Raw genomic sequence first — 20,109 nt, 5'->3', positions numbered from 1 at the left:
CATGTGTGGGTGTAAAAGGGTGCTGTAGAGACTGATGCAGGCTAGACAGGACAATATATCCTTAGGATTGTATGTCTCCTTATCTGAATAGGACTGCCCTAAAATATTGTTGGTGGTACATGTAAGAATTGTGAAAGATAAAATAAAACCTAGCTATCTTTCTGAATATGAAATATTTTGATAAGTGGGTCTGGTTTCCTACATTTGAGAAGGTAATATTTTTATTTGGTATGTATAAGCTTTTAAGGCTGTTTACAAAGTAGAGTTTAGGTTACGTTCCCCCCACTGCATATTATTTCTATACACAAACAAAAAATTCTCATTATCTTTCTAATATTTGTGCCAATCATGTGGAACTTCTTAAAAACTTCCTAATCAATTAAGAAATTGAGAAGCTTTTCTAAATCTTTCTAGATACTATACTAATCTATATCAAAGCAAAAGATAGTTTAATAAATTGATCCTTAAATAACAGTTTCCTTAGCTGCCACTTATAGACAAAATAGGCAGCTTCTTAAGGCATTCATTGCCTACCATCTGATACAAAGTTTGGAGGAAAAAAATCTAGATATTTATCTTGCAAAATTTACTTCTCATTCTCCTGTCAGTAGGGAAAAAAATCTTTTGAGACAGCTAGGTTTCATCTTGGCAATGTGCTTCACCACCACGGTCCTCAGGAGGCCAGGGCATCTGCATGTATGTCCTTTGCCTTTTGTTTCCTCTAACAGCTGCTGTTGGAGAGTAACCTGCTTAAAAGACATATAGATTTATCTTTTCAAACTCACTCCTGAATAAAGGTAATTGCCATAAAATTGAAAGCTGTATTTACCTGTAAAAACACAACGCTATTCCTAAGTTTTTCACTAAAACTTGATTTTTTTACTTCTTTTCCTTCCCATCTTCTCTAAACTATTTAGAGTTGGAGATGTTAGATGGCATATTTGGTGAGATGAATAGCTTTGAGGATACATTCAGCATGCCTGCTAAGTCCAATGGAACTCTTCTGCTGATGCCACATGCTCCAGATGCAGTGGAGAAATGTGAAATAAACACAGATAAAGCACAAGGAAAGGGGGAGCAGTCTGAGCAGCCTATGAGAAGAAAGACTGGCATTTCACAGGAAGTGAAGATGACTAGCTGGACTGAAAAAAGCCACTCTGTTGAAATGGAGGATTCTTTACTCCAAACCACAGATGAAGATACAAGGGATGATAAAGATTGCTGTTCAATAGGACACAAAAAGGAGTTGGAGTCACTTAGGATCGCAGGAGATGTGAAAGATTATAGAACACACAAGCCATCTGAGGATGAGAAGCTTGTGAAAGAAGACGTGCAATCTTCATCAAGCCAGTGGTCTCAACTGAACTTATCTGATCTTGATGTAACGCACTTGGAAATGTCTATATGTAGCTCTCCACCCTCTGACTTATGTAGAGAGAAAAATTTAGAAGAGAAGTCAGTGATAATTACCAAGGATGATGCTGTGGAAACATCTTTACTGAATACTTCAGGCTTGATAAAAGCACAAAAGCTGTTGAGTGTCAATTTGTCAGAAAAGTGCTATGAAGTGAAAAATTCTGAAAACAACCCAGCATCGGAAATAACTCCAGTAAAATCTGTGTCTCTGAGTGTTCGAGATCCAAAGTTACTAAAAGGATGTGCAGCTGAGAAGGTTTCCAAAATGAGCTTCTTAAACTGTAATTCTTTTTTAATTGAAAGTACAAATGTCACGGAGTATTCTGTAGTCTACAATGGCAGCTTTTCCAAGCATTTAAAAGCAGCTTCTAAATCTGTCGTAACTGATGTTCTGTCTCACCCACTTGTATGTAGTGCTACATCTCCAGATAATTGTAATGACCTACATTTAACAAACAGTGAAAATAATCTTACAAAGTCTGGCTTTAAAAGCCTAAATAGGTTATCCAGCTTGAGTAAGAGATCCAAGAGATTTATTTATACAATAAATAATACTTTACTGTATCAAGAAGAAAAAATAGAGAAAGAAGTAACCTCTGAATCACCTATTCATCCTGTATTACCACATTTGGAACCTGATTTGTGTGAATTTAAAGGTTGTCATGTGGCTAGTGTTGCTGACCAAGGTATATTATTAAGCTTTTCATTATTTGTGGAGGATTCTCTATTTATTTATTAAGGACCAGTTATGTAAATGTTTCAGATAAAATTGTGTAGAATCTTGTGTTTGTGATAAAGTAGTTCTGCAACTGACTAGTCTGTGAATCAAGATAAGGAATTGGTCTGTTATAGTGACAGAATAACATTATTTTCAAATAGTCTGGTACTAACTTATTGGTTTAGTCTCAGATTAGTTTCTGAAATAGAAACTTCCACCTTGAACCATTATTCTAATTGACAAGCTTAATTATCTTTGTCAATGCTGTTTAGACATCCATAATCTCAGGGGCCACCCTGTCTGAGTTGGTAACTGCTAGGAGATCATAAAGAATGGTAAAGTTATATTGTTATTTTTCTAAAATTAGGGGGTTTAAGACTGTACATCTGTTTCTACCAGAAGCACAAAATATTTCAAAAACCAAACTATATGATGAAAGCAAGCACATACTCCTATTTTTAAAAGCTGTTGTCCTTGCTATAAGAATTACTTAATATTAGGAATTGAAGTACTTCTCTTTAAATTTTAGAACAAATCCTTATGTTGAGACACAAGGAATGGAAGCCCATCTCTTCAAATTTCATTACAACTAAAAACTGAGAAAATTTTTTTAACATAGCATTAACTGCAGGCTACTCACTTGTTTCTGGCTATTAGAACATAATTAGATTAAGCAGATCTCCAGTTTTGTCAAGGCATTCCCATTTGAAAACAAAAGTGTTATTTATGGTACCGTTGTTAAGCATGTGTAGAAATGATCTTATGGGCCAAAATTTTACGTAAGTCTGAATTTGCATTTATTTGAATAAATGAGAACTATTTTATTAACATGATTTTTTCTGTAATGTCTTCTCTTGCAGGCTGCTTGCTTCTTGCTGGGAGAAAGCATTTGCAATCGAATATCAAGGAAAGTAATATCAGCACTTCTACTTTAAAAATGGATATAATGGATAACTCATCTAATAATTCCTTCAACGATAGGCTGAAGCAACAAGACCTGAAAGTCTTGGGGGAAAATGCAAGAGAGGCTCAATCTGCTACATCGTTAAAATGCCTAGAAGTATCTAATACCCAGGAAGAAGACACAACAGATTCTTTAAATAGTGAAATAATTTCAAATATCAAACGTAAAGTTCTAACCTCAGCATGCCTAATGGCAAGAAAGCGTTCCAGATTGCTCCATAAAGGCTGTTGCCTAGAGAAAAGTGAGGAAGACAAGTACATGAGTGCTAATGTGAGCAATGGAGCTACTGTACCTCACAGCCTTAAAGAACAACTTGCGTTGCCTTCTCCTAGGGATAATGAACGGTTGATTGATGTGCACCACGACACTACGTCTATGACAAACGACAGTTTCAATAATACTTTGAGTCAGATCGACTTTGCTATAAATGGAGTCAGTGCTGATCATTGCAATAAAATATCAACTGATAAAAGCCATGCTACAGACCAGTGGTCAGTATTTAGCAGAGAAGTACTTGCACCTTTGGGAATAAACTGCTCAGAAAATGAAAGTACTGGACTAGAACAAGGGGACAAAACAGATGCAGATGCCTTTTCAGAAGTTACAGCCAACAATCAAGAGGCAAAGTCAGCTGAAAACAATGAAAGCCCTCAAGCAGCTGCTTGCAATAATGTAGCTGTAGAGATTGCTAAAGAACTGTTAGATTGTATAGATGATAATTCTTTAAATGAAGTAATTTCTGAAGAAGATAAACAAGTAGCACCTATGTATTCCAGCACAAAGTCAAAGGAGGACCTAAAGAATAAAGAGAAATCATCAGGAAATCTCAATGCATGCAGTTTGAATTTGGGCTTTGGTGGCTTTCAGACTGCTTCCAATAAGCAGATTAAATTCTCTGAAGTCAGTAGAGCAAAAGGCAGAATGCTGTTCAAAGATATTGAAAATGAGTACTTTGAAGCCTCTTCTGTGGAAAGAGTCAGAAACTTTTCAAATCAAGTTAAAAAGGAGAATACATTTTTCGCAGATTCAGAAAGCAAGTTGGGCAGTAATTTATCTGATTCTTTAGATTCACAGACAAGTTTTCTTGAGCCCAGGCATACACAGTTTATTTCACATAAAGTTGGCTTGTGTAAAAGCTTTCCTAGAAGTCAACAATCCTTGCAAGAAAAAGATCAAACTTTGACAGCAAGCCAAGAAGCTGAAATTGCTGAACTTTCTAGTATCCTGGAAGAAACAGGAAGTCAGTTTGAATTTACACAGTTTAGAAAGCAAAGTAACATGATACAGAGTCATGTCTTTCAACAGTTTGGAACTATAAAAACACGTGGAACAACAGATGTGGAAAATACTTCTGTAACAAGGAAAGATGCTGATTTCTGTAGCACTTTTAAGTATGAAAATCAAGTAAAAAATGATGGGTATTGTACTAAGCAGGAAAACATAAATGAAGACTCTAATGTGCTAGAATACAAAAAAGAAAACACAGTGATTTTTCATAAAAGTGACAAAAAGGTTACTTCTACTAACTTTGACAGAAATGAAAATAGAATATCTGATGCGAGCTTTCCAGTAGCTAAACAGGACAGCTTTTCTAATTTTGTAGGCTTTACTTCAGCTGGAGGTAAAAAAATAAATATTTCTAAGGAGGCTTTGACCAGATCTGCAGAGCTCTTCAGAGACTTGGATGATGATAACTATTTGTTTAAATCTTCTGCAACTAGTACTAGATGTCACAATTCAAATGGACCTATGTCTTCTAACTGTAATTTTGTCAGATGCCTGACAAAAGAAAACAAAGGAAAAACGGTTTGTGTTTCAGGTTTCAAAAGCATAGGTGCTATTTCCCACACAGGTTCCGTTTCCCACCATGCACAGGAGAAAAATGAGGGAAGTATTAGTACACCATTCAAGGAAGATATGGAAAATCAAACAAAAAGATCAATAAATGATAATGAAAATGTTCATTTCAGTAATACTAACACTATCATCAACAGTCTGTCATCCATTGAAAAACATAACCAGAATCATAAAACTTCCAAACAGTTTTTGAATCAAGGAGATTGCCGAGTTGAAGGTAGTTTGCAAGAGGACTCATTGGATGTAACATGCGTAGGAGACGCTATTACAACCGCAGAAGAACATAGTTTAAGCAGATCAGATGAAATGGAAAACCCGTCTCCTAATCAGAAAGACGACAGAGGGGAAAATGAACACTTGTCACAAAGTTTTTGCACTCCAGCTGGTGGTGATGTATCCATTTCTGATGCAGCTCTGGATCATTCTCTACACTTGCTTAATGTACAGTGTGGAGAAAGAGACCTAAATATTTTGGAGAACTCTGATAAACAAAAGACAAGTCATAAAAATATGGAAGGAGAAGACACCACCTGTGATAAGAACCTGTTAGTGAATGAAAGCAGAATAAAAATAGGTTCTTACAGACATCATCAAGTACATTTCGAGCAAGAGGTGGATGTTGAAAAAAATGACGTGAAAGGGAATTACCTGACTGGTTTTCATACTGCTAGTGGCAAGAAAATAGCAATTGCTGATGGATTTTTGGCTAAAGCTGAACAGTTTTTTGCAGAAAATGTTGATGTAGGAAAGGAACATAATGACAATTTTGAGAACCTCTTAAAGAAAAGGAAATGTGGTAAAAACTGTGTCAAAGGCTGTGATTTATGTACTGAAAGCATTGCTCAATGTGACCCGGAAAATTTTAATAAAAAGCTTGTTCCTGAAGAACCTGGAGATCAACTTAAGCAGACAGTAGAGAGCACTCCCATTAAACATGCTGTGATTCTTGATACTGTTAAAGTAGATACATTTGTTAATCTAGGTGAAGATTGTGAAAGAAGTTTGGTAACTTCGTATGCACATAAAAAAGCTGATGTCAGACCTGGAAGGTCAGAGCTAGAATCGCTTCTTGGGCAGGACAGTAATTGTTTAAGTAGAACTCGTTTGTATGAAGATGGAAGACTGTTTGCAGGGAGAGAGATGGAATACTCAGCAAAAAAGAGGGATGATTCAGAAAACATGCATGATTTTCCTGCGCACTCTGCTGCATCTCTGCATTTAATGAAGGTATCAGATGACCTTGCAGATAATTCTGTGCCTAGAGATACAAAAAATACTTTATTTGTTGAGGATAGTAACAATAAATCTAATCAATCCCTCTTCTTAACTTCAAAAAGTAGCTCTTCTCATTTGAACTGCAACAATAAGGAATTTGACTTAGAACATTTAAATGAACCTTGTGCTGATACAAACTGCTTTGCAGACACCATAGTTAGTGCTTGCCAAAGCCAGTCACTAGTCAGTCTTCCTGAAGATTACGCTAATTTAACCAGCTTAAAAGAAACATTACTTAATGTTGAAATTCAAAAGGATGATATGAAACAAATTGTGCTTAGTACAGCAAAAGGTAAAGCAGTTTCTGTTTCGGGAAGTGCATTAGCAAGAGTCAGGCAAATGTTTCAAGAAGACTACAGCGAATCTGTAAAATACAAAATTGAGACTAACTCAAGAACTAATCAAACAGAAATTGCTGGAAATTCATCTTCCATCATTCATGCTGAGTGTCCTAATTCTGCTAAGTTTTTAAATGCTACAAGAAGTGAAGAGATTAATTCAGCTGCATCCCACTTTATTAAAGTAAATGCAAGTGTTAGTGAAAATGTTCACCAAGATATGAACGCATTTGCAGATGCAAAGTCTCTTTCAAATTCTCAGAGGCGATGCTTTGAACAGAATATTAAGCTTTTAGGGCACTTGCCTGCTCCAGATAAGCAGATAAAGCAGTCGGATTCTTCTATAAGCAATCTTGGATTTTTTAGTACAGCAAGTGGTAAGCCTGTACAACTCTCAGAAGAGTCACTCAGGAAAGCAAGACAGCTCTTTTCTGAAATGGAAGGTAATCCTTCATCACATGTACAAGAATATTTAGTTGAGGAAGATGTGGAGAAGACTGAAATGCACACTGAAGTAGTTCCTAGGAAGACGCAGATAGCGTTGCCAAAAGGGGAAGAAAATGCCAGTGCTGAATTGATTTCAAATCCAGTTTTTGGGTTCAGCACTGCAAGTGGAAAGCAGGTAACAGTGTCTAAAAATGCCTACCAAAAAGCAAAGGCAATTTTACAAGAATCTGATGACTTTTTAAGCAGTGGACTTGGCATTACAGATCACCTTAGTTCAATTAAAGAGAGTGGTCAACATGTAAATTCTCTAACTGATAAAATGATCTCAGAATTCAAAACTGAGAAAAGCTGCAGTGAAGACTTTGACTTAAAAAGCATCTACCCTGAGGAAATGAAGTCTTTCCCAAGCACTCACCATGTCAAAATGCCTGAGTATGTACCACATAGTAAGAAAAACAAGCAGTTAACGTTATTTAAAAATAGCTTGCAACAAGAGGAGACTACGCCTTTTGGAAAAGGGCAGCTGAATCTGGGGATGAAAACAGAATCTGAAGCGGTTTCATGCCATGCTACTGCTAATGCAGAAATGAGTATCAATCTTCTCCAAACTCCAAAAAATTACTTGGAAGTAGAGGCTGTAGAAAGTGCAAGAGCTTTTATGGAAGACGATCTTTCAGATTCTGGAGTACAAATTAATGCTGCACAGTCCTTCAGTGGCAGACTGGATAAAAATTTTCAAAATAAGACCTTTGGGAAGAGGCACTTCGAAGAAAAAAACTCACTTGGTAGGTCTTTATCTTGTATTGTTCAGCTCCATATTTCTGCACAGTGGATTGTTTGGAGGTTGGTTTTTTTGCATGTCACATTGGGTTTTAGGTCATATACAAGTTGAGGTTCTTTCTCAAAGCGTCAATGAGAAAAATTCTTGCTGCAGGCAGTAGTTCATCCACCCTTTCCAGCCTTAAATGTGCAGTATGAGCTAAATTTGTGATTAGTAATTTTGAAGGTGTGCAGATTTTGCTGTTTTAACATAAAGTTTTGGAAGACAGCTACTGGTCCTTTTCTCTGAGCAGACGACTTTTTTTTTTCTCTGCACAAATCTAGGTTTTTTTTCATGAAAAATGAGTAGCACTATTTTAATTTTCACTTTTTTGTGCCTCGTAGGTGAGGACGATGTTTCACTTCTATTGAGATTGCTAGTCTGGTATGAAAAATAGTTGTTGGTCTAAAAGTGCAGTTTCTCACCATCTAAACCTGATCTGTCTCAGGGCTGAAGTGTTGGTACTTAATGCTTGCACAGTCACCCAGACCTGCTCAGGGACCTGGACCAGCTGAAAACTATTTATGGAAGGGTAGATGGCAACAGAGTCGCTGCCTAGCTGCACAAGTCCAGGTACAAAGGTTGGGCAGGCTAGTGTGGGAAAGTTTGGGTAGATGTGAAAAGGCAGATAGGACTCTGTCAGTCCACCTTGAAACATCTGTGGCACAGTTGAACCACATCCTTTGTTACAGCTTCTGTAGAAGATGTGTTACACACTTCTCAAAAATTCTGTAGGGACTCTGATTATTGAAAGTACAAAAGAAGGTGCAGGTGAGCTGTGCTGCTGAAGTCTACTGTGGTGCTGTGGTCTGCCAGGCAAGACTGTCTCAAGTATGTTTGATAACTTAAGGCTCACAAATTTTGGCTGGAACAGACCTACTGGCCACAAAAGATTCTGCAACAGATTTCATTATATGGAGTCTTGAAATCATTCTTGGTAACACTGTATTCATTCTGTATAGAAGAAACTTGCAACTTGTGGTCAAGTAGCTCTGTGTTCGAAAAAGCCTTTTAATACAGACACGTGATCTGAAAACTTGATATTTCTGCTTGCTCTGACTTCTTGAACATTTTATTTAGAAATTATAATTAAGTTATACAGTATTGGTAAGAAACTGAACTAAAAAAGGAACATCACTTTTAAAAATCTGTGGTTTTATCCTAGGAGAGCCTCCAATTAAAAGACAGCTACTGCTTGAATTTAACAGAACAAAGAATTCCCCCAGACCTTTGAACGCTTCGAAAAGCACCCCTGAAGGTAATTCTAGTCTTGTTGTGTTTGAAGCAGTAATCTGATGTCGGTTCCTATGTTTAGAGTTCTTCAATTTCCAATAAACTAACGTATAATAAGATTGCTTAACTGCTTTTATCAATACAGTCATGAAAATTCAGGAAAGCTGCTATGATAATGTCTCTGCTGACTTGAAATCATGTGATTAATGGTATGCCTCATTGTGTAGAATCTAAATATATTACAGTGCACTATTTTTGCAAGGACTCTGGTTTAATTTCCAGCTCGGTAAGATTTTATCCAGTTTCTCACAATCCTACATCTCACAAATTCTAGTCTCACTAGGAAGAATAGATTTTATTGATTTGTAATTTCTCAATTAAAAACTATATCTACAGGAAAATAAGATGGTACTGGTAATTTCATCATACAATAATTTGTGAAGAATATACTTACTGATTGGTGTCTGTGTTACACATGCTTTTAATATTTCAAGCCAGAGGCTTATGAAAGTGAAATCAAGGTTTTAAAGTTTGAGTTGATGCTTTATGTGAAGCTAGTTAGTGATTAGGGTATTAGGATAATGTGATTTTGGCTACAGCTTTTGGTTATGAGCTAAGCTGTGTTCTTTAAGGAACATGTTCTTTAAGGTGCATGCTTTCACCTAGAATTCTGTAGCAGGATTCATCAAATACATTGGTTTAACCAGTATATTGATTCCTGAATGCTGTCCTAAATCTGTTCTAAGCATAAACCCCATGATTTAAAGTTTAAAATGGCATTTGTAAGTTGCTGCCAGAGAATAATTTTATACCCTTCGTATGTAAATACTATCCTACCCTGCAGCAGGATCTGAACAGTGTTATTCTTTGGTGGAACAATTGAAAACAGTTCTAATCTACAGTACAGTCTTGCCTCTGACTTCTAGAACATGTGGCATCTTGTATATATGACTTCTCATATGAAACTTCCTCTTTGCAGCCCAAGGGCATAGCACAAATGAGATTAAATTCTAGGCAGACATGATATAGTTATGTTGGTAAACTAAGCAGTGGCGAAGCCCGCTGCTTAAAGATAAGCATGCCGTTCAGTGATGGAAGGAGTTTGTGCAAATGTGCCTTTTTCTGTTGTAACTTTAAAAAAAAAAAATTGCTAAAAGAGTTCTAAATTGAATTGTGAGCCTACCTGGAATTAACTGTATGATAAATGTTTTCCTTTCAGGAGCCTATAAACATCTTGCAGGCTCACAAATGGGAACTTTTGAGAGTTCAGCATTGTGGTTGTTTACCCTTCGGATCTGTCCGCAACTAGCGTGAAGACGTTATATACAAAGATTTTATTTGGGGAGTAAGGGGGAAGAACAAAGCTGTTTAAATCCACTCTGGAAACTTTTCTATATATTTTTTATACATATATATTTATATTTACATATATATTTATAACATTAATATAGAAAGAACATGTGCTGTAAATATCTATCCGTGTAATGAACCATTTCAAACTTTTTTCTAATTATTTTATAGGCATTTTCAAAGACAGAAGAAAATTTATGTACCATGTTCCTTTAAAACCCATAACTTGTCAACCTTTTGGGTGAGAAATTTATGATATATTGTAGAGTTCTTCTAATGCAATTTCTTAAAACCTTACAAGCTTTTGTAACTTTTTAAAAATACATGGTAATAATTTGCTAGCCAACCTTATAAAAGACTAATAATTTTACTTCAAAAGAAACATATTAAATTACCATATAACACATATTGCTACAGTAGACCAGCGAGATGCTAAACAAATTTTACACTTGTATTTATCTTTTCTCGATAGATAGAAATGAAGTATTCAGTTTTTAAGATGTCATAGACTGATATTTTGTCTTTTTATTGATGTAGTGTTGAAAGTTGTATTACTAAATTAAGAATATCAAAATCCTGACCAAGATTTTTGTCAGGAAGCCAAAATCTGTATGTTTAAATGTTTTCATCTCTGTAGGGCTACTAAAGAAAGGCAAGAAGTCAAAAAGCCTACCCTTACCCTACCAGATCAAGACTTCAAAGGATTCAAATCTAAACCTGCCATTTTTCAGCACTGTGCGCTAAGGCAGTCTTCAAATGGTACTTCAGGGTTTTCTACTCCATGTAAGACATCAGCAAAAGAGAGTGAAGAAGCAAGAAGTTTGTACAAATCTGGCAAAACTGCAAAAACTTTTATTCCACCCTTCAAAACCAAGCTGACGTTTTCTATGGGTGAACAAGGCAGCAGCAAAAGATGTGACTTGCCGATCAGCAAAAATATGACTGAAGAAACAGAATTAAATCAGATCACAACTGAACAAAATATTGCTGAACCTCAAGATCATCAGTCTTGCATCCAGCATGCAGCAGACGGTGACCTAGAAAATGACAATTTAGGTATTTTCAGATTTTGATCACTTTTGTATTGTGAATACTATCAGAATCAAACCTTTAAGGAGTTTGTGTATTCTGTCAGACTTCTTTTTTTCAAATAACAAGAAGCTTCTTTTTAAGCTTTTTTTTCCCCAATTAAAATGTAGGCTTAACCTTATAAATGGCTGTGTCATTTTCAAAGTGGCAGAGTTTAAATGCTCAACTGTTTGACTTTAGCATGTGGGTTTATGCCTTCTAAGCTCTCTTAAGTGTTCCAGTGTGTATAATTTCTTTAACTATTACAATCAAATATTCTGGACTTTTTCAGAAGGACTCATTGTGTATATTTGAACAGGTGCATGAGCATTTGCAGAATTAGATCCTGTATTTACAGGTCAAAATCTCAGGATTACAGACTTTGTAGTCATCATCAACTAATTTCGGTTCATTTGGAGTTTTTTTATGAAGATAGAGTTCAGTCTGAGAAAAATATGTGGATTTAAGTTTAGTTCAAGGACTTATTCATATTCATTTCATATAAATATTATTCAAATGCCTTCAGTAAAACTACTTATTTTAAAACACATTACACTTTGAATATTGAGACTGTTGCAGCTTCTAAAAATCTGCAGAGTGGCTTAGAAAACACACTTCTCTGAATCTGCTTTTATAGTGTAACTGTATACATTAAATCAATATATACTGTAAAAAGGTTTTGATGGTTTTACGTTGGTTTTTTTTTTTTTCTTTGCAGCTATGGTCAAGATGATGACAAATCTCCGCTGTGCCAGAGATCTGCAGGAAACGAGAATTAAAAGGAAATATAGGCAAAATATTAGTTCACAGCCAGGCAGTCTTTATGCCATTAAAACATCTGCAAAAAATAGAATCTCTCTGAAAACTGCAGTAGAAGAGAAATCTCCTAGCTTTTATTCTACAGAAGAGGTATATTGATACCTTTTAACTGTCTTTCCTGGGATCTGTTCCTTCAGCAACAAAAGCTCAGTAGCTTTTGAATAGATACATTCCTCAATTTTGAGATAAGTATTTACAGTAGCTGTTATAGCAGTTGCTACAGTTTTTAAGTAGCTTTGCATCTCTGCAGGTTTTAAGACTATTCCAAATAATAAGGGTCGTAAATGTCTCTGTAGTGTTACAATCAAACAAGTGAAGCATCAAACAAGGAAAAAAATCCACCAATTAGTTGCTATTGACTTTTAACCCATGTGAAGAGCTGTTTTAAGATAACACACAGTTCAAATTTAAGCTTGGGCAAGTATATATCAATAAGCCTCTTGGTTTTGATATAGTACAGGTACAAAACCTATTGAATTTTTTTAAAAACTTAAAGCACACTGTGGTGCTGCTGTTCTGCTCAAATAATTGCTGGGAATTCCTCCATTGTCCTTGGATTACATACGAAATGGCGTGGTCAGACAAAAGCTGTCTCAACCTCAAGGAAATGTCTTATCTGAATTTGTAACATTAGATATAAAAGCTCTCAGCTGAATTCTTACTGTATTGTCATTATTTTGTCTTTTTCATCTAATTTTTTGCAGCTTTACACATATGGTGTTTCAAAACATTGCGTACAAGTTAATAGCACCAATGCAGAATCTTTCCAGTTTCTCATCAAAGACTTTTTCAGTAAGGAGTATTTATTAGCTGGAAATGGGATGCAACTTGCTGATGGAGGATGGCTAATACCTACAGATGACGGAAAAGCTGGAAAAAAGGAGTTTTACAGGTACTGTGACTTAGGAACTTGAAACAAGGATGCTATCTATTAGTTAGTGATTCTTTTATCCCTTAGAATAAATCCAACACAGTGATCTCTTAAAGCCTCTGACTACTTTTTTACTGTGCATTTTTAGTATATCTCTTAGTGTAAATAAGGATATTGTAGGATGGTAAATTTACTATGTAGACTAATGTTGTTAGTGGTCTTCACTGACCATTAACGAAAGCATACAAAGTAAATTTAGAAAATTTCTGGGGATTCTTCAACAGTATAAATAGTCTAGAAAAATATTACTATTATGTGTTAATTCAGCACTTTACCATTTTTTTTAATTAGCATTAATAGGTTTTGAAGATTTTTTTTTTTTTCAAGTGGAAAAGGATTTATTTCTGTTGGGCTCTAGAGTTTCTTGAGGGAAATGACAGTTGACTGGGGAGGTGCCTAGGGCTTTTTTGGTAGGACGGGGCTAAAAATATGGTTTTTCAATATAATTTTTTTTAAAGCTGGTGGAAGCCAAGACTTCAGTAGTAAAACTCACTGATTCATTCAAGCTTTCCTTTCAGTATATAAGAAGCAAAAAATAAAAAGTGCACAAACAATCCTTGCTCTTGCACTCTTCCTGGTCCTTCTATCCCTCCTTTTGCAGGTCCTTTGAGATGAGCTGAAAATAGCGTTGAGTGCATCTGTCCTAAACACTTTCATAAAAATTATGTTTTGTTTTACTGTAAGCAAGTTTGTACATTATAACTTCATCAAAAGCATATGCCACAGAACAAGGAACTACCAACGTAGTGTTGTTCTGGCAAAACTTCAGAAAATACTTAACCATTATTTTCTGATTTCTTCCATAAATTGGAGATGCTCTTTTTTTTTCAAGTCATTGTCAGTGTTGACATGCATTCACACAAACACTCAAGACAGGGATCTGTATTTGAGTAATACTTGTGGTCAAGCATGCATTGCCAACCTGCATAGTATCAGAATTTAAGAGGTTTGCAACATTTGCTTTGTAGTACCAAAGTGTGACAGAGATGGGTCTGTTCTAAGCTCAAGGACTGCTTTTAATTGAAAGTTTGAGTTGATTAATTTGGTGCCAGTAATCTCATTGACTAGCATAAGATATGTACTTCCACATGTATAGAATATGTTGTGATCTATACTCCCTCATGAAAAAAAATTTGCTTTCTGCCTTATGGTTGTCATCTTGTCCTCCAGGACCTTGTGTCCTTTTCTGCAAAGCTGTTTCCCAGAGAGTCAGCCCCAGCCTGTTACTGTTGCATGGGGTTGTTCCATCGCAGGTGCAAGACTTTGCTTTTGTTGAATTTCATGCGATTCCTGCCAGCTTGTTTCTCCAGTCTGTCCAGGTCCTGTTAAATAGTAACCCCGTCCCTCAGTTTATCAACCATTTCCCCAAATTTGGTGTCATCCGTAAACTTGCTGCAAGTGCCATGGCTCCGTGCCATCATCTAGGATGTTAATGAAGACATCAAACAACATTGGTCCCTATATCCATATCTGAGAGGTGCCACTAGTTACTGTCCACCTGCTGGGCTTTGTACTGTCAAATCACAATTCTTTATGCTCAGCAGTCCAGCCAATTTTCCAGCCACCTTATCTACTTATCCAGCCCATATCTTACCAATTTTGTGATAAAGAGACTGTAAGAAATTGTTAAAGTTCTTGCTAACATATGCAACATCCACTGCCCTCCTTTTGCCCACAGCACCAGTTACTTCATATAGAAATCAATTGGGTTGGTTAGGCATGATTTGCTCTTAGTAAATCCGTGTTGGCCATTCCCAATCACCCTCTTGTCTTTCACTTGTTTGGAAATGGTTTCTAAGAATTTTTGCATGCTGCTCTGAAAGTTCTCAAGTCTCTCTATTTGATGGTAAACCAAGTTTGTCTCAGAGCAATCCTTAAAACTGATGGTGTTTTTTTCTAAATACTGATGAGGCACAGCTAATCCTCCTACTGTTCCATTTTGCACCCTGTGGCATCACATGCCTGGTTTCACAGACTGCTCTGGGACGTGTAGGCATGTGCACTTATGTAGTCACTCACAGGCAGAGTATGCAGAACTTGACCTAACTTGTTACTTGTCTGTTTCTTCCCCATTTGGCAAGTATTTTGCTATTAGCAACGCTAGCCCTGACTCTGCCTTTCCCTCCAGTGGTGACACGATTGTTGGATGTTTTGGGGATATACCTTGCTAGATGGAATGTTCCTGCAAAGCATTTACGGTAGATGCATAAAAGACTGTCAGAGATGTTCATCCATGTGCAGTTACTGTGCAGGGCCTCTTGCCTACATGTCAGTGTTCTGGAGTTGCGTGCATTTTAGAAAGCATGCCGGTCCTTCTTTTTGCATGCGAAATTGCTATTTCTAGGCTGAAGAGCATCACTGCTATACAAATTAATAGGAAACATGAGGTTTGAGGTTGTTTCTGTCAAGAAGCAGTGGATCTCTGGGAACAGTGCATCCAGCTCAATCAGTGTATTTGCAATCTGCTGCTTAGGCCTATTGCAGGTAATCTTGTTTAATTTTACACAATTTTCCTGTGAATGGGAAAGGTATTAAACTATTTGCACAAAACATCTTATGCCTAAATGTGCCAAATATTGGCCTTTTTAGGCAGTCCAACTTCTTGTTCCAGTGGAAGCTTTTCTTAATTTTCAGATGTGCTCATAATTCTGTGGTCAGGCCATGAGATATATGGCTTTCTACACTTTCATTTTTCAGAAACAGAAGAGAGAAACCACCAACATACTGCTAAATATCCCGGAATAGCCACAGTGGTTTTGGTGTCAGAACCTGCTCTGGGTGGCAGTGTCAATCTGACCCCGAATACCAGATACACTCTTGAGCAATTTGTAGAGGTTGTTCCACAGGAGGTTACCTTCGGTTTGTGTCTCTCCTCTGGATTTGTTATATGTTAAATCATATGGTTAAGAATAAATACCTCCTGGCTGGTCAGCTGAATTAGTCTTTTTATCCCTCTAAGTATATTAACTAGATTTCCATCAGCTTTGTTTAGGCATCTCTATTTAGGATCTTAATCTTGAACTGAGTTCTGGCTTTAACTCCTGAATCGCATTGTCTTTCACAAAAGATTAGAGAGTATCTCCTAAAGTTTGAGACTGCTTTGCTGTCTTCTAATGTAATAATTAATTTGTTGGTCATGTCTGCTTCTTATCTTGCTATGTATGACTTTTTGGCTTTTAAATTGTTTCTTTTCCTCACCCAATTGCAATACAGTTCCTTAAAATCTTCTCGAGGCTTTCTGACAAGTCTGAAATTGACTTTTTGATTGGACTTGTGTTCTAATCTGTCTAATGGCTCAGCTATTTGAATCTGGTCTAATTCTTTCTCTTCCTCCTTTAATGAAGTGGCCTTCTTAGTGACTGTGAGAGCTGGAAAAAACAGATGTTTTCAACCCAGCTCATGCAGGTCATGGTGGTACAGTTTAGACTCAACACAGCATGAAAGTCCATTTGAGCGGTTACTCAATGGAGAGAAGAAAGTTCTTCAGTAGTAACTGAAAGTTCTTTGAAACGTGTTGTCCATGTGCATGCTTAAAAAAAAGGAGACAAAACCAAAAAGCCCAAACCACAACTCTAGAAACTGCGAAGTAGAAGGGGATGGATTGTAATGAACTCATTGTGCAAGCAGGGGAAATTCCAGGGCTGAAAGGGAACGAGCACACCTCTGTCCCTCTATGCTATCTACATCACTGCGTGAAGCAGACCAAGCGTGCTGCTGGAGCTACTGCTAGGGTCAAAAGTCTCCGTTTCAACAATGTGTACAGGTATGCACATGCATGCTGCCAAAGCATATGAGGACAAAACTTCAGTATTCAGACAACCACCAGATCAGGTTATGGAATGTAACCTCCCTGTTTGCATTGTAATAAATATTCCTTTGTTAATGTTGTCTATGTACATAAACTGAATGCAGTGCTAGGGAAAAATAGGGAAGTAAAACCTTACAGTGGATTTCAGGTTAATTTATTAACAATTTATCTGCAGAGCCCTCTGTGACACTCCTGGTGTGGATCCCAAGCTGATAACAGAGGCCTGGGTTTACAATCACTACAGGTGGATTGTATGGAAATTGGCAGCCATGGAAGTATCTTTTCCACATGAATTTGCTAACAGATGTTTGACACCAGAAACAGTGCTGTTGCAGTTGAAATATAGGTACGTGTTTAGCAATGTATTTGGAATTGTAATTTGTGATACTGTGTGCTTTCTAGTTCATAATATTGCAAAATAAGCACCTCTACCTTGCATTTACTATTTACCAGAATGCTCATGTTGTTGAATTTATGCATATCAGTATTAAAAATATTGTGCATGTTATTTGCAAAAAATTAGATAACATTTGCTTTGCTACAGTGGTACTTAATCATGTAGATTGATTAAGCAATAGTTTGCTGCAAATTTTTTTAAGCAAAAAATAACGTGATGGATTTTGTTTGCTTTAACAAAGAATAATGAATTCTTTTTTGTAGATATGATTTGGAAGTTGATAAAAGTAAACGATCAGCAATCAAAAAAATAACAGAAAGAGATGATGCGGCAGGTAAAACACTTGTACTGTGTATTTCTAAAATCATATCGCTAAATGCCATTGTATCTCCTAGCAGTAGCAATAAGAATGTGGAAAGTAAAAAAGCAGCAGCAATAATTGAAGTTACTGATGGCTGGTATGGGATTAGAGCTCTTCTGGATCCACCTCTCAAAGCTTTCTTACGTAGAAGAAGGCTGACTGTTGGTCAGAAGATCATAGTGCATGGAGCAGAACTTGTTGGCTCTCAAAATGGATGTACGCCACTGGAAGCCCCAGATTCCCTTATGTTAAAGGTAAACCAAAATATTAGTTCAGCTTGATTGGATTTGATAGATGCTATTTAGTTGAGCCACATTTTGTAAACAGAAAAAGTTTTGTCAGGGCTTTATAAACAGATGAAGTTTTGTTGAAGTTTAGTAACAAAATCTGTAAGACATGACACAAGGCAGCTGACACTATTCAATAGGATTGGAAGAGAAGTTTATAAGTTTTGCTGCGTGTTTTGACAGTTCCAACTCCTTAATTTGGTTAAGCACGAAGTTACATAAAGTATTTATCCATCATGGACAGTATGGAAGCTGGAGGAAGAATGGCAGGGAAAAAAACTAGGTCATGAGAGGGTGGGCTTGGGGGGCAGGGTCTTGACTTGTTTGAGGATGATTAAAGTGCTGGGTGAAGTTTCAGCATAAAAATTTTGCTCCTCTGGTATAAAGCAATGGCTTGTCTCAGACACTCATTTTCTAGAGAATTTTAACTCATCAAATTTTTAATTCCTGTTTAAAATACATTCTTCAATGTGAAAAAACAAGTTGAAATGATAGTATAATATGTTCAGGTGCAAAAATGAGGTATTCTTAGTGAGGTCAGTGTGAAAATAGTGTTTCCTCTAGATGTAATAAGTTGGATATCTTTTTGACCTACCAGTGACAGTTTATCATTCAACATTTAACTTATTCAGATTTCAGCGAACAGCACTCGATGTGCACGATGGCATGCAAAACTAGGATTTCATCGGGATCCCAGACCTTTTCCTTTGCCTTTGTCATCGCTTTACAGTGAGGGTGGTGCAGTGGGGTGTATTGATGTAGTTATTCAAAGAACTTATCCTATTCAGGTATGGTATAAGTATTTTATGAATCTAACGGGTTCTATGAGATCTGAATTATATTAGTTAATTACTATATCGTTCCTCAAATCAGACGTAATATAGACAGCTAAAAAATTTAACAAAAGGTACCATTATGTGTAAAATGAACAGGCGAGTTCTTGCAGTATGCGTGCATTTAATATTTCAGAACTGGAGTATCCTGCAGTGAGAAGAATTTGCGTTTGTGCTTAGTATCTTCTGGTTGGCTTTGCTTTCAGCTTCAGAAAGCAAGAAATAATTTAATTTCAGTTCTGTAATCTAAAAAGCATAGCACTTGTTTTAAAGGAGAAAAAAAACATAGACAGTTTCAACTCCAAGTAGAAGTGAAACCAGTTTTTTTCTATGATTAACGTACATATATCTGCAAAGAAGTTAAATATTTATAATCATCAGTAAGATTACTTTCTCTTACATGTAGCTGGCTATATTGTGTAAGATGTATTATTTAAAAATATTACTGAAAATGCAATGTGATTATGATGTAAAATAGAACGAAGATCTTTTAAATACCACTTGATATCCAGACATTTTAAGTATGGTCAGACTTCACTGTAACTACTTGCTTCTATAACAATACCAACTACAGAAAGAAACAATATTTTTCTTAGTAATCAACCCTCTTAATATTAACAGTTTAACCAGTACACAGCTTTCAGATTTTGGTAACTTTTTGCAGAGCATGTTACACTTGGCATGTACATATAGAGGGTTTTTTTCCATTACTTTCTTTCTAAAGTGTTGTATAACTGTTTGTTGACATAGAATTAATTCTGCAAAGGTAATAGCAGCAATATTTTGTTTGGATCATTACTTTGATATTTAGATCATTACTTTAATGGAGGAAATTGCTGCACTTACTATGTGCACTGCTTGATAGAACTAACCTTTATTTAGGTCCCAGAAGGTGGACTGTAATCTGTAACCGCATCACAGTAAATGGCTTCCAGGCTCGGGGGAAAAGTGGTGCTTTGTATCTCACTATATCAAGAGACTGATGTGCTGATGTGGATTTTTTGTTGTTGTTGTTGCTGCTTTTAAAACAGACTCTTGCTCAAACTTACCAAAATAATAGGAAGACTTGGGCTGTCTGTTGCCTTTTTACCTCAGGAGTCAAGGAGTGTAGGAATCACAGTAACCCTAATCAAAGATGTCAAACTGAATAGTGCCGGAAATGCATGGCATGCAGTTAATGAGGCAGG

At 36.4% G+C, this 20,109-nt stretch overlaps 1 protein-coding gene across 1 annotated transcript in view; it reads left to right on the top strand.

Annotated features, from left to right (window-relative positions):
- Positions 1-20,109, top strand: part of BRCA2 (BRCA2 DNA repair associated) — a 40,767-nt gene that overhangs the window by 8,705 nt on the left and 11,953 nt on the right. Inside the window, exons 10-19 of the mRNA XM_075742044.1 lie at positions 918-2,102; positions 2,995-7,800; positions 9,001-9,093; positions 10,590-10,659; positions 11,056-11,474; positions 12,205-12,395; positions 13,010-13,197; positions 17,220-17,390; positions 17,705-18,056; positions 18,722-18,877. Of these exons, the coding sequence (XP_075598159.1) occupies positions 918-2,102; positions 2,995-7,800; positions 9,001-9,093; positions 10,590-10,659; positions 11,056-11,474; positions 12,205-12,395; positions 13,010-13,197; positions 17,220-17,390; positions 17,705-18,056; positions 18,722-18,877 (7,631 nt within the window). The remainder of the gene's footprint in view (positions 1-917; positions 2,103-2,994; positions 7,801-9,000; positions 9,094-10,589; positions 10,660-11,055; positions 11,475-12,204; positions 12,396-13,009; positions 13,198-17,219; positions 17,391-17,704; positions 18,057-18,721; positions 18,878-20,109) is intronic.

This window comes from Balearica regulorum, chromosome 1, assembly GCF_011004875.1.
Source record: "Balearica regulorum gibbericeps isolate bBalReg1 chromosome 1, bBalReg1.pri, whole genome shotgun sequence".
Classification (NCBI taxonomy): Eukaryota; Metazoa; Chordata; class Aves; order Gruiformes; family Gruidae; genus Balearica; species Balearica regulorum.
This window is presented reverse-complemented; position numbering and strand designations above follow the sequence as displayed.